The 14,704-nt window shown below is 40.0% G+C and overlaps 2 protein-coding genes across 2 annotated transcripts; one reads left to right on the forward strand and one right to left on the reverse strand.

The window, feature by feature from the left end:
• Nucleotides 1-209: 209 nt before the first annotated feature.
• LOC127634549 (gap junction delta-4 protein-like) lies at nucleotides 210-2,953 on the forward strand. The gene is made up of 2 exons (XM_052114157.1): nucleotides 210-490; nucleotides 1,475-2,953. The coding sequence occupies exons 1-2, from the start codon at nucleotides 427-429 to the stop codon at nucleotides 2,665-2,667; spliced, it is 1,257 nt and encodes a 418-aa protein (XP_051970117.1). The 5' UTR covers nucleotides 210-426; the 3' UTR covers nucleotides 2,668-2,953.
• An 8,135-nt stretch (nucleotides 2,954-11,088) lies between these two features.
• Nucleotides 11,089-13,977, reverse strand: LOC127634546 (frizzled-8-like). The gene has a single exon (XM_052114154.1). It carries the CDS (start codon nucleotides 13,611-13,613, stop codon nucleotides 11,874-11,876), a length of 1,740 nt encoding a protein of 579 aa, XP_051970114.1. The 5' UTR covers nucleotides 13,614-13,977; the 3' UTR covers nucleotides 11,089-11,873.
• Nucleotides 13,978-14,704: the final 727 nt, after the last annotated feature.

A 14,704-nucleotide genomic window follows, 5' to 3' on the forward strand; every position in this document is an offset into this window, starting at 1 on the left:
ACTTGATGCCTGATGCAAAGGCTGGTTATTCTCCTGCAAAGACAAACAGAACCCAAATATCACAACAATGCTTGCATGCCGACATGCCTTTGGTAGGTAAGAATAGCCCCACAATGGAGCTCACATCTCCTCTGTTCTGTTGTCTGAGAACAGTTGTCAGGACACAGGCAGAGGTAAGACAGGGAGCCAAGTTATTGGTTATGCACGGGTCATGCCATTGTGGATTACACCAGACCAGGTTGAGGGGACCATCTCTACCAAATGTTATTTTCAATGTGTCTGACAGGGTTAATTTTTATGACCACTGGGACTAAGTATAATACAGACTGTAAACTCCTATTCATATGTGGAATCAGACGGGACATATTTTGAGCAGCGAGCTATCCTGTGTTGGGATCTCAGGTTGTGAGGCCTAAATCTGCAGACATGGTGAAATTGGGCACATCAGAAATGATCTTCTTAACTTTGAACCACAACATCACCCTCATAGGTACGTGCACACTTTGAGTACTTTAAATTGCTTATGTACAAGTATGGCACTTATGCCATACTTAAAAATGTATGACAGCATTAGAAATCATTAGAAAAACAAAAGTACATTTTGCAATGTAAACATTTCCCAAAAATGCTAGTGTTTTAGGTTTAAAAATGCTAAAACAATAGACATACAGTTTCAAATTCTTGTTTTAAAGTTGAAACTTCCTGAATCATGAGAATCATACAGTATTCTACCTTCAATTCCACCTGGGAAGCTCCCACGTCTGAGTTGGGCATTTGTTATTACGACATGTCATCCGTGCATATAAGTTGGAAACAAAATGTGGAAGAATACAAAATGATTAATACAAAAACAAAAATGCAAAGGGTTAGTCTTTAGTTGACTGTCATATATACAAATTCATATTATTGAAATAAAGTACTGAAATTTAAATAATTTCCATCATCTTTCCGGACTGTCAACATGCCCAACCAATGTCACAACTCAAATACAATTTCGCTCGTCTATTCGTGTGGTAGAAACTCGTAATTATGATATTTCTGACTCCACATGAAGGCCACAATATTTATATCTAAACAAATTTCATTCTCACAGAATTTCAGTTACAATTAAAAAGGCAATTTGCTTGTAGAATCTAAATATAAATCTAAATATTTATGTAAAGAGCTCCAAACCCTTTAAATGTAAAAGTAATATTGTAAACATAATTTTGGCAAAAACAAACCATTATAACATCAAAAATCAAAAACATTCTCCAAAGAATCAGAAGCACAACAAATGTGATATTAAAATCCTATCAATGCAATCAAATCAGGGAGCAACAAAAAAAACTGCTTATATTTTAAAAAATCTGACAATGTCAGAAAGCGGTGTTTACATGAGACTTCATCAGGATATCATTCAAATTCAGTTTATCAAAAGAATACCTACTTGAATGAAACCTGTATAAACTTAATGTATTATTTTATCCATTAGGGAAAGCGTGGCTCATCCTGATGGTTTTCTTAAGGATCCCGGTACTGCTATTTGCTGGTTATCCCCTCCACCAAGATGAGCAGGAGCGATTTGTGTGTAACACCATTCAACCCGGTTGTGCCAACGTATGCTATGACATGTTTGCCCCTCTGTCCCTTTTCCACTTCTGGCTGGTTCAACTAACCACTATGTGCCTTCCCTATGTGATGTTCATTATATATGTGATCCACAAAGTGATTTCTGGCCTAGCTGTTGCTAGTGAGGCCTCAGAGTCCATAAAAGCAGACTCCGTTTATAAGATCCATCAAGAATCATTCAGAAAAGCATCGCTGTGCAAGACCGTTGTAAAGGCAAAGATGGGGCATTTGCAGCATTTCACAGGACCTTACATCCTGCAGATGTTACTTCAGATGGTTGTAGAAGCAGGCTTTGGAGCTGCCCATTACTACCTGTTTGGTTTCAACATCCCGAAACGCTTCATGTGTCAGCAAACGCCTTGCACCACCATGGTGGACTGCTACATTTCCAGACCCACCGAGAAAACCATCATGTTGAACTTCATGTTTGGATTGGCTGTACTGTCCTTCCTCCTGAACGCATGTGACCTAATTTGTGCCGTCAAGCATTCTGTGAGGCAAAAAAGCAAGAGAAAGATGTTAGTTGAGAAGATGTATGCAGAAGAGCAGTACTACCTTTCGGATAATGGGAGTAAAGGTGTGGACACCAGCATTGCACCGGTTCAAGACATGGTGAGCCCCAACTTCCTAAAACGAGTGACCAGAAACTCTTGTGGTGACGAAGCTGCTTCCATTCTTCTAGATGATGACCCTTCTCCACCATCACCTCTTGGAGGAATTTCTGGAATGCCTGGCTCCAACAACAATGATGATAGCAGCAGCTATCAACCCACCCAAGAAGATGGGATGGTGCGAGGGGGCAGCAAAGTTGCCTTGTGCCCCACTGAGCCTTTAGGAACTCCCAGATCCATCCGAGTCAGCAAACGTAGTCGCCTAAAACCTCCGCCACCTCCACGAAGGGACAAACCATCTGCTCCAGGGGCAGTTGATGTCTCTGGGGCAACAGCAGTGTGTACCAGGAGAGTAGGGCAATATACATTGGTAGAGATGAGCACCAGTGATGACATACCAACTTGCGGAGGAGACGGGGAAGAGAAGAGGTCGGAATGGGTTTGATTGTCATACTAGAGGACCATCATGAAGAAATTCATGGCTGCAAGCAACAAAATCTTTGAAATGCCTGCAAGTTATTAGTGGTTAAAAAATGCTTGATATGTAAGGAATGGATTCTTTGGAGAAGCAAGGTGAAATGAGAAGTATCTTTAGAAGACCTCAACGTCATGGCTACATGCTAACCCTCAAATCATCTACAACCTTCAACATCCACATATTGTTCATGTTTGTGTTAGTGCATTCACTTTCTTTCTCCAAAGAGATAGACCTTGACTTAACTTGTCCCATCTACAAGCAGGGGAGGCGAGGGTCAATCTAAAAACAGGCCTGTTGCAAGTCCCTGAGGCCAATCAGCAAAAACTGACATACATTCTGCTTCAACTGGGGCGGCCATACAAAAAGTACAGGAATCTGGTTAAATAGATCCTCTCAGTGAGGTTACAGAGGTACTTCCTACTTGTACACAATCAGGGACTGTCAGGTTTCAGTCAATAGCACTGCATTATGAAACAGTTACTGCCAAGGCTGCTTTTGTATTTATGGAGGTTGGTAGCGTGTAACACTTTCAAGGACCTACTGGGCTTTGGTTTGGTGCTTTAGAACAAACACTTAAAATAGAGTTCTTTATATTAGTGTAACATGAGAGCCAGTCGGCACTCGTCCTTCAGACGCTCACAGGCTAGCTGCAACATGTAAACGTTTGGTCATGTTAGCTGTGGATAGTCACCCGGGCTCCAACACTTCTGTCCTTACAATGTCAGTCATGTAGCACATAAAGCACACCAGGTATCTCTGGGAATGTCTTTTTATGTCTTGCCATAGTACCACTGGTGATGAATTGTACTGCCAAGTGCTTTATTTTTTATTTTAATACTAGTTGTGTTCTTGGATTGATGTCAAATAATTAAATGGTCACTGAGTCTCTGTTTTTTAATTGCCTGACCAAATTGCACTCCCTCTGAGAGTTGTGGGTAAGATTACACCATGATCTCCATGATGTGACTTGTTTGATAGATCTTTTTCTTGGACAGACAGGTAAACCAGGGGTATCCAAACTTTTTTGGGGGGCCAGAATCGATGCTGTGAATACATCTGGGGGGCAGATACTTCTCATATAATATACAGTATGGGGTAAAAACAATTAAGCAAAAAACTATATTAATAATCATGCTCTTCAGCACATCCTAATAATAGGCGACGCTTTAGTTCAATATTATTAATTTACTTTATGGTCACAGTCAAACCACGTTCAGGACCAAAACTTTGTTCAGGATATCAATGAACCATTAATAGAGCAAACTTATTTTGGTTCAGTCAAGTTGAGAAGTTCCATACAGTCAAATACATAAAAAGGTCATATATATTCTATAAATGTTTCATTTTCAGCTGCATTATCAATTTATCTAATAATAATTTGGAAAATGAAATATGCAATTATAACCTAAGTTTTAACTAATATTTTTCAATTAGTTTTAGTAATACTTAAAGATGTACTATATAAATGACACCTCACAGATGTATTATTATTAAGTGTATTATATTTCGATATTTCATCAAACGATGGTACTATGCGTATACATAGGACTTGGCTAATCCGTGAATACCCACTGACCCTAGAACCGCCCCTGGCCATGGTGGCATGCAGATCACAACAAGCGTTGTCCTAAAGAGTCACTCACTCGCCGTTTACCGCTACATCTGGCCTATAAACCAGTTCTGCCATCATGTGGTAAAAACAGAACATTGCATGATTTGTAAATTCTGCGATGTCGCATGGCCACATACAGCTCTGGATAAAATTAAGAGACCACTGGAAAATTATCAGTTCCTCTTGATTTATTATTTATAGGTATGTGTTTGAGTAAAATAAAAAATAATTTTATAAAGTGACAAAACTGACAACATTTCTCCTAAATTCCAAATAAAAATATTGTCAATTTGGAGCATTTATTTGCAGAAAATGACAACTGGGCAAAATAACAAAAAAGATGCAGTGATTTCAGACCTCGAGTAATGCAAAGTAAACAAGTTCATATTCATTTTTAAACAACACAATACTAATGTTTTAACTGAGGAAGAGTTCAGAAATCAATATTTGGTTTTCAATCACAGCTTTCATGTGTCTTGGCATGCTCTTTACCAGTCTTTCACATTGCTGTTGGGTGACTTTATGCCACTCCTGGTGCAAACATTCAAGCAGCTCGGCTTTGTTTGATTGCTTGTGGCATCTTCCTCTCGATCACATTGCAGTGGTTTTCAGTGGGGTTCAGGTCTGGAGATTGGGCTGGCCATGACAGGGTCTTGATCCGGTGGTCCTCCATCCACACCACGATTGACCTGGCTGTGTGGCATGAATCATTGTCCTGCTGGAAAAACCAAATGGTACAACTTGATGGTTATACCACTTGCCTTTTTTTTTTCCTGTTTTTTTTTTATTATTATTTGTTTTTTTACCTTTTATATTTTTTCTGCCATAAATTTTTTATTTTGTTAGTTTGTTTTTTCTAAATTAATAAAACCAACACAGACACAAGTATTACATTTCTATAAACTTGGTACATGTCTTTTAAACTAGGCTTTTAAAGCATTTCTCATTTTTCATCATCTCGGACAACCTTATTTGCTAACAGCCCACATTAAAAATAAAGTCACGTGTCAGAATAATAAATCACCCATTAAAGTAATATATGTTCCTCACTGGTGGTACCTACTCGTTGTTGATATGCTGCCCACTGTCCCTCAGGAAGTTGAAACATAGCTGATAAAGGGGCCTCTGTGAGTCTGGGAAGAATTCAACCATTTTATAGAAATCTGACTTGTATTTGTCCCTGATGTTTTGTTAATTTTTGCATTTTAGGGGAAAATGGGTCTATCATCCTACTAATATGGAAATACTGTATGGACATTCCTAGTCTAGAAACAGAAAACTATGTTGTGTTCAGGTGTGTCTGCTGGTTTAGTAAAGATTCAATTACAATGACACTGCCCCCTGGTGGACTGATCTCAACTGCTCAAGATGGACAATTCTTTAATACTTCAGATGTTTGCACACCACTGTCCTGTCACATTTACTTTCATGTTATTGCCACTTTGTTTTTATGTGTTATTGTTAAATGACATTGTCAAAAACAAATTTCATATGTTGTAAATAAGATTTCTTCAAAAGGTGCCTTAGGGTATAAATTAACTATATGTAAATGTACATGAACTGCTTTCATGTATCTGACAATGTACCCTGCAACCTTTTACCTTTGAATTAATTATATTGTATTATAGTAAAAATAAGAAAAATGAGAATGCACAAATTGATTGAGACCTACTGCATGCAAAATTACAATGGTCTTGATTTTTGGGAATATTTCACTTCAGTGACTAATACACATTTAACTCACAAATATTTAAAGGGTTTTATTGAATAACACATTCAGTTTGTACATCCTAACATATAATATATATATATATATATATATATATATATATATATATATATATATATAGTTTTTGTTAGACAAGATCATGGATCTGAAGTCTGTCACACATGTGCAACTTCCACCCACTCTGCTCTCAATGGGGCTTGGTGCCCTCTAACGGCAGATGTTGTTACTGCACTCTGTTGCCTTTTAAAAATGGTGGGGGCCGGAAGTTGTCTCTAATATGTCACAATCTCTACATTTTCAATTCAATGTCAATTAAAAGTTCCTGTTTATTAAGTGTTCTTATTCGGGTGTAATTTATGGTTCAGTCAGTTGCAGAAGCAGCATATAGAAAGCGTTGTCACATGATTCTATTTTTTTCTCAGGGGCTGGTCATGATAGACACAGTGGTTACTGGAATACTGGATGATGTATTTTATTTAATAATTGAACATAAATGGAGGACTTGCATTTTAATTTGTATATTAAATACCAATCTTTATATTAATTGGATTTAAAAGAGCAACACCAGTCTCTTTCTAGAGTACAAATGCCTCCAAAACTTGTTCTGTGATTTGAATGCAGCTCAACAGAGGATTCGGCTGTAAGGGGAGTCAGCTGATAGATAGCTGTGTAATGTGTATAAACCTCACTCTCCTGACCACAAGAGGTGCACTAGCGACTGATGCTAGGGGCTGTAGCCTTTAGCCTCCTTGTTAGTGCACCCACCTCCCATGCCAGAGACGCCGGTTCGAGTCCTGTACAGAGTGGGTAGAACAGGAGCGCCACAATGGTGCCGTGACCCGGATGGGAGTGAGGTTTAGTGGGGTGAGTGTAAGGGGAGTCAGCTGATAGATAGCTGTGTAATGTGTATAAACCTCACTCTCCTGACCTCAAGAGGTGCACTAGCAACTGACGCTAGGGGCTGTAGCCTTTAGCCTCCTTGTTAGCGCATCCCACCTCCCATGTCAGAGACATCGGTTCGAGTTCCGTACGGAGCGGGTAGAACAGGAGCGTCACATAATGTGCTCGATCAATTGGAAGTGAGCCCCAGCCATTCTCATTTTAGACTTTGATTTTTAGAATTTAAATTTTAGACAGTCAAAATACTTTCTTCTATCCCAGCTTAATATTCAGAGACGGCTATAAGTAAGCCATTCATTGGTTAATTTTCTCATAAACTGTAAACACTGTCTCAGGAACACTGTTGTTTTGAGTAACCCATTTAGACCTCCCCAACAACATTACACAAATGATGGTGTGAGTTGTGGGCGGGACTATCTTTTTGCTTGACCAATGGCAGATGAGTAGCGTATTCAGAAAGCTGTTTGAAAACAATGGGTGTGTTCCAATCAATCAATAGTGTCCTGCTAAGTAGACTTCACACTGTATTCAGCCATCTTAAGTGTGATTCTAATCTAATGGGAGCGTTTATGTTCAGTTGGAAGGGCACTCGAACAGTAGGCTATAGGGAATAAGTGTGCATCAATAAATCACTTCACAGGAAGTGAAGAGGGAGTAACCCACCTGTCATTGCGAACCATCAGAATACTGATGTAAATTGGCTCAAATAAACGCTAAAACAAAATAAACAAAAAGGGTTTGAGATGCTGGCATTTTAATTAAGCTTAACTCACCTCAGGTGTGATTTCTCTGTAGTTGTGCACGAGACGCGACCATTGCATCAATAATGGTTAAGACACGTATATTAAAAAAATAACAAAATAACATTTTATATATTTATATATTAAACATAAATATATAAATCCAAGTAAGATGACAATATACACTTGTGTAAATGTATATAAATGTATTATAAATAACATTGCATCTATATATATATATATATATATATATATATATATATATATATATATAGTGCATAAAATCATGCAGATATGGGTCAGGATCATATGTTAGTGTTCACATCAACCATCAGAAAGGTGAAAAATTTGGTTTTAGTATTTTTGACCATGGCATGATTGTTGGGTTCAGACGGGGTGGTTTGAGGTTGCCAAAAACAAAAAACATCCAGTGAACGGCAGTTCTACAGATGGAAATGTCTTGTTGATGAGAGAGGTCAACAGAGAATGGCCAGACTGGTTCGAACCATAGACAGTAAAAAAAGATGGACGATGCACCTTCGCTCTTTTCCATTGGTGAGAACTGATGCCGCCAGTGTCCCGATATGGCGCTGACATCTTGGGACTTGAGTCTGCGCAGTTGCGATTTCGGGACCAGACCTGCGCAGTAGTGAGCAGGAAGTAAAGCCACGAAATCAAGTCCCCGCCCTCACTCTCACTGAATCAATCGCAAGCACACGCCCCTGCACTTTTGACTTATGATGGTGTGAAATAATTAATTATAGAAATTTAGATATTAAATTTAAAGCTCCAATCTCCTCAGTCCTCCGAAGATCCCGAAAAAAAGTCAGTTGGTACTTCGCTCAGAGAACCTGTCAATCACAGCCGTCAATCATGATGTCACAGCATCGTTTTTATAGCATCAAATAACTAACTAAAAACAAACTTATTTTGAAAACAAACACTTGAAATGACATCAACGTGATAGAAACTACAGTAAATGACAGAAACTATCTTTGGAAAAAGATATGTGAAGTGTAATTTAATTGTTTAGTTGGTCTCTTGTCCCGTTGAATAACATGTAGAGGCGGGGTTTATGACCTATACTAGGACCAGTCACCGGGGGGCGATCGAGACGTTTTGGCTTCACTTTTGAGGGCTTGTGCGGCACACTTGGTTCTAACTGATAAAGTCTTCAGTAACTCAGATAACCGCTCTGTACAATTGTGGTGAGAAGAACAGCAGCTCAGAATGCTATTCTGTTGGTGCTGTTTTGGCAGCACTAGGGGGACCTACACAATTTTAGGTAGGTGGTTTTAATGTTGTGGTTGTAGTAAAAAGACCTCAGCTTAATGAAGCACCATTATGTGAATGAAAGGGGCAGCCCCCCTCTGTGCACTTCAGTGTCTGCATTATTTCACAAGTTTGGTCATTCTCACTATTCAACAAATATTATGTATAAATAACTTGTGAGTTTTGATGTACTTGTGTAATTACATATTGTTTTAATGAAAGGCCTTTCTATACATGTCAGACACACAGTAGGAAGCTTTGCTATTATCTCAGGTCTCAGACTGTAAAACAGTTAGCTAATTATTCTACATCTACAAACAAATTGGTATAAACTACCAATAATAATTGTGTTGATAATATGCGGTTATTACTGTAACTGTGCTCCCACTGCTAATTGATTAGACAACAAATGCCAGCATGTGTCACAGTTACTGTACATGTAATTCTTCATGACCACTAGGTGGAGGTATAGATTAAAAAATAAGCCATGATTGTTTTATTTCACGTCAATCCCTTCAAAATTAGTTCTTCATTGCAAACTTCAGTTCAGTTGCACAAGTCTTATTTATGAAGGACTAATTTGCACTGTTTGATCTTTTTAAAAGTATCATTAATACACAAAGGACTTTTTTGTGTGTTTGAGTGTAAAGATGAAAACAAAACAGCAAGTTATCCTTGAAATATAATATTTAAGTTCTCATATAAATTGGAAAATGTATTAAAACCCTTAAACTAAGTTTAAAAATCCAATATCCTAATGTGAAACTAACCTAAATGAATGCTCATTATCCATTGACATCCATTGAAGTAAGCGTGTTCTCATAATGACTCGGCTCTCTGGTGTTGTCGAAACCAGGGTGAGTATGAAATGATTTATATTGGCTGATTGATTATGATCTTGGCTATGGTTTAGTAGTTTGTATGTTTTTTTTTTAAACACAGATTTATCTAGTAGAGTGCAAAAAGGCTAAAGGCCCCTGGGGTAAAAGGTGCTTTTGATTTTATTTTCTCCTAAAATACTAAATAGCATCAAAAAACTACCACAGCACTTTCCTAAATACCTAATAATAGGAAAAATGTAAATTCATGATCCATGAGATATTTACATGTAGTGTCTAAAGTTTGATTTTGAGGTAATTTGATCTAATATTTAATCCATTTTAATCAATCAATTTATCTAGTTAATAAAATTATCACATTTATATTTGAGACAAAATACTTATTGAACATTTTCAGTTTTGTTCAAGGTGATTCAGTCAAAACGTTCTGAAAATGTTCAAATAGGCTCAGCTTGACTGATCCAATCACAATGGAGCTTAATGCCATTAAAATGCCAAATGTCACTGAAATGAACAGGAAATTGTGCACTGTTTTCTGAAGTAGTTATGTTGAAGAAGCATTATCTTAATTTGTTACTCAAAAAAGAATCTTGCTGTCTCTATATGATTTGCCAAAGTTGACAAAAGCTTGACTATTGTCTGTATATTTACATGATATCATTTTAACCCCCTTGGGGACCTATTACCCCAAATGTGGACCACCGTTTCTTTTTTTCTTTTTTAAGAATTTTAATAACTTTTCATATTATTTATTTTCATGCAAATGATCAATATTCAAAAAAAAAAAAAAAAAAAAGAAAAAGATTTTTTTTCAATCTCTGATACACTGTGACCAGAAAAAAGCACATTTTCCTACAGGTGTGCCTTTATCCCCGTTGTACCCTAAATATTGCATTAAAAACACCTGCCTGCATGACGACACAAAATCTTTAACTATTTCATTTTGAAACTATTTCTGTTCCACTCTTTGTCCAAGAAACTCCATTGGCGTTTCACAAAAAGGGTCTGTGGACCACATAAGCTACCACCTGTAGGTTTCCATTCAGTGTCTCTGTGAGTGTAACTACACTAGTAATACCACAGAAAAAAATCAAACTGTCACAGGTTCCCTCTAACAAAACATGGCATGGGCCCCCAGCCTCAAACATTTCTATAACGTCGATCAAAGCACAACGGCCCCAAATTAGACATGAAAAAACTTGGCGCATCAGTCTAAAGGTTTTATCTACACGGCACCTTTATTCTCGGATTTAAAAGAAAGATCAAAGTTTCCCCAGATGAAAAGGGCCCGTTTCCTGCATTTAAAGCCCATTCCCCGGCCCTCTTTTAGTTAATTAAGTAGCAAGCACGTGAAGAGTTCAACAATTACGGAGATTCTCCAACGCATGGCCCTCGTCTCTAATTAGGCCTCAGATAGCTAAAAAGAGTTTCTCTTAACAGAACCCACAAAAGCATCTTCAATGGGAATGACCACAAAGAGTCGTGCCAAGCACTCATTACCAGAACCCTCTAACATTAAAGCTGTTTGAGTAATGCAGATTCCTCCAAAAAGTTTTTATTGTCAAAATAAAGGTAATATTTGCTTTTTCACGTGGCATCTACACTATATACAAATGTACAATCATTTTAGAAATCTTCTTTTATACACAATTTACAAGTTTGTACATAACCACTGTATAAATACATTTTGCAATTAAAAATCAACAACCCGTATATAATAATAGTAATAATAATAATGGGGCACGAAGACATTAAGGCTTATTTGAACCATCTTTGATTGTTCAGACAATTCAAAACTTGTCTTACAACAATGTGTAAATGGAAATGACAGAAAATGCTGCAGGTTGGGGACATGTGTTACTCCACTAGGAACAATGTAATGCCCAAAATTCTCCTTAAAGAATGACTGATTGCATGTCGTGTCCATATCAATAGAATGGAATTAGCTAAAAGTAATTGTTTCAGCATCGCTGCATTGTTTCAACCAGTTCTCCAGCTAATAGAAATCATCAACAGGTTCATTTCAATGCAAATGAGAGGAACACCAAGAGACCCCAAACAATTAGCGGGCTTTTCTTGAGTCAGACCTGGGACAAAGGCATCTGCTTGGGGCAGGAGACTGAGCTGGCGGTGCCGGACCTCCACGTTAATCCCGTGCTCACGTCACTATACATGGAACCACCAGAGCCCTTACTGCCCCAACAACAGCGTGTACAGAAAGTCCTCCAGGACTCCAGAGTCTTTCCAGACCAGGTCCAAACCCCAGATGTGATGCCCACCAGAAGGCACATGAAGTACTTCAGCATGAAAACAGCATAGTCCGGTCTCTTGATCTCCTGTTCTAATAAACACGAGCAGTTATGAGTGATTTCCCAGCTCTGTCTGTTATGCTGCTCGTAGAAATAACACGCCACGATGATGGTGGCGGGAACCGTGTAGAGCACCGTGAAGATCCCGATTCGGATCATCAACTTCTCGAGTTTGTCCGTTTTGGTGCCCCCTTGCTTAATGACGCTTCTGATCCGAAACAAGGACACAAATCCAGCCAGAAGGAACATGGTGCCGATAAATAAGTAGATCACCAACGGTGCCAAGACAAAGCCCCGCAGGTTGTCCAAGTTCTGGTTGCCCACGTAGCAGATCCCGGCCACAGGGTCTCCGTCCACCGAGCTCAAGGCGAGCACGGCGATGGATTTCATGGACGGGATGAGCCAAGCGGCCAGGTGGAAGTACTGCGAGTAACCCGCGATGGCCTCGTTGCCCCATTTCATGCCCGCCGCCAGGAACCAGGTGAGGGAGAGAATGACCCACCATATGGAGCTAGCCATCCCGAAGAAATAGATCAACAAAAACACGACTGTGCACAGCGCGGGGCCGGTGGTTTCGTAGTGAATGTGCTCCACGTCGTACTCCCGATTGCACGCCACCTTTTCGTGCCCGGCGATTAAGCGCACAATGTAACCGATGGACACGAACATGTAGCACGCCGACAGAAAAACAATCGGGCGTTCGGGGTATTTAAATCGCTCCATGTCGATTAAAAACGTCGCCACGGTGGCGAATGTCGATATGAAGCACAACACTGACCAAAGTCCGATCCAGAAGGCCGTGAAGGTCCGTTCGTCCTGGGTGAAATACGGGTTGTGACACGGCATTGCGCAGTTCGGGATTTGACCCGTCTTGACGCGGTTGTACAGCGGGTGTCGGTCGCTGTTCACCGCCACCATCGGCGCTCGGCACTGGCAGCCCGGCTCGCAGGGTTTACTCGCCTTAGGTCCGACTCCCAGACGCCCGCTTTTCTTTTTATGCGGGTTTAATGGTTTGTTGGGGTAGTTCGTGGGTTTGGACAGCACCGGTGACACAGTGGTGGAGTCGGTGCGGTTGTAGTCCATGCACAGTGTGTCGGGTGCGCCCTGCACGGGCAGCAAATCGCACCTCATCCGGTCCGGCCAGGGGAAGCCGTATTGCCGCATGAGCGGCGCGCAACCCGCCTTGGCTCGCTCGCATACGCTCCGGCACGGCGGCAGGGGCTTCTTATAGTCCTCCAGGCAAATGGGGGTATACATACTGCATAGGAAGAACTTGAGATCCGGGGAGCATTGGATCTCCACAAGAGGCCAGAACTGGTGCACCTCCAAGCCCGCTTCATCCTGCGTGTCGTGGTTGAACTGGTTGGGCATGTAGGTGTAGTTGTAGCCGATGCCCTTGCACAGAGGCACGGCTATTTCCTGGCAGGTGATCTCCTTGGCCGTGGTGCCGCTCGACCGGGGCAGGAGGGCAAGTGCGAGGAACAGGTAAATCCCCAACAGGTAGCAGTCCATCCTTTCCGTTCTGTCTGTCTCTCCCCTCGGCTGTCAACAAAAGCAATGGGGCTCTGGAAGCAGTTCAGATGTTGAAGAGCAAACCCATCTCCGCTTCACTTGTTTGGCACGGAGTTGCGGTGGGTTTGCATACCGTGCGGTCCGAGAATAAATAGCCCTCGGGCAGCGCGCAGGCAAAATGGCTGAGGTTACTATATATATTCAAGCGTCTCCTGTTTAGTCGTCTTAATCCTGCTTCTGCGATGTCTTTGAGTCTTCTTTTGGCAGCCGGTTTGCGCTTGTAAATACTATAAACTTGTCTGTTAAAAAGAAAACTCGCGGTGTAAATGCGTTTGCTACATTCGTGATGTTAACAACAGCCTTTCCCATACAAATCAGTGCGGTGGAGTCGGGCGCACCGAGTATAAAAGATAGCCGGGAAGACACGCCTCTCATGTGCGTGCGGCCAATCACAGAACAGCAGGGGCGGGCTGCCGAGACGTGTCAGTCAAATTGGCTCAAGGTGGACAATTGCAGTACATTTATTATTTTTTAGGGCTTGCACAGACATTAAATTAAAAGATACCAATTTATGCCTGGAGGAGGCAGATCACATACAAAAAAACAAAATATCCCGACATAACACTTATAATTTCAAGGAATATTCTGTGTTCAATGCAAGTTAAACTCAAACAACATCATTTGTGGCATTTTGTTTATCACCACAAAAAAAAAAACAAAAAAAAAAAAAAAACGTCCCAGTTGTCTTAAAAGTAAAAAAAAAAAGTGTTTTTCTTTCAAAAGTTACAGTGAGGTACTTACAATGGAAGTGAATGGGGCCATTTTTTGGAGTGTTTAAAGGCAGAAATGTGATGCTTATAATTTTATAAAGGCGCTTACAGTAATTCTGTTAAAACTTGTGTATTATTTTTGCTGTAAAAGTGTTTAAATAGATGTTTTTACTGTCGTTTGAGGGGTTTATGTGTTATGTCGTCATGGCAACAACGTTGCCAAATTGGATATAAATTTATCACACTAAAATCATCTTAACAGGCATAATGGCTGTGTCTTGTAGAAATACTTTTGAAACAGTGAGTATTTGAATGGACTGG

This window comes from Xyrauchen texanus, chromosome 41 (assembly GCF_025860055.1).
Source record: "Xyrauchen texanus isolate HMW12.3.18 chromosome 41, RBS_HiC_50CHRs, whole genome shotgun sequence".
NCBI lineage: Eukaryota > Metazoa > Chordata > Actinopteri > Cypriniformes > Catostomidae > Xyrauchen > Xyrauchen texanus.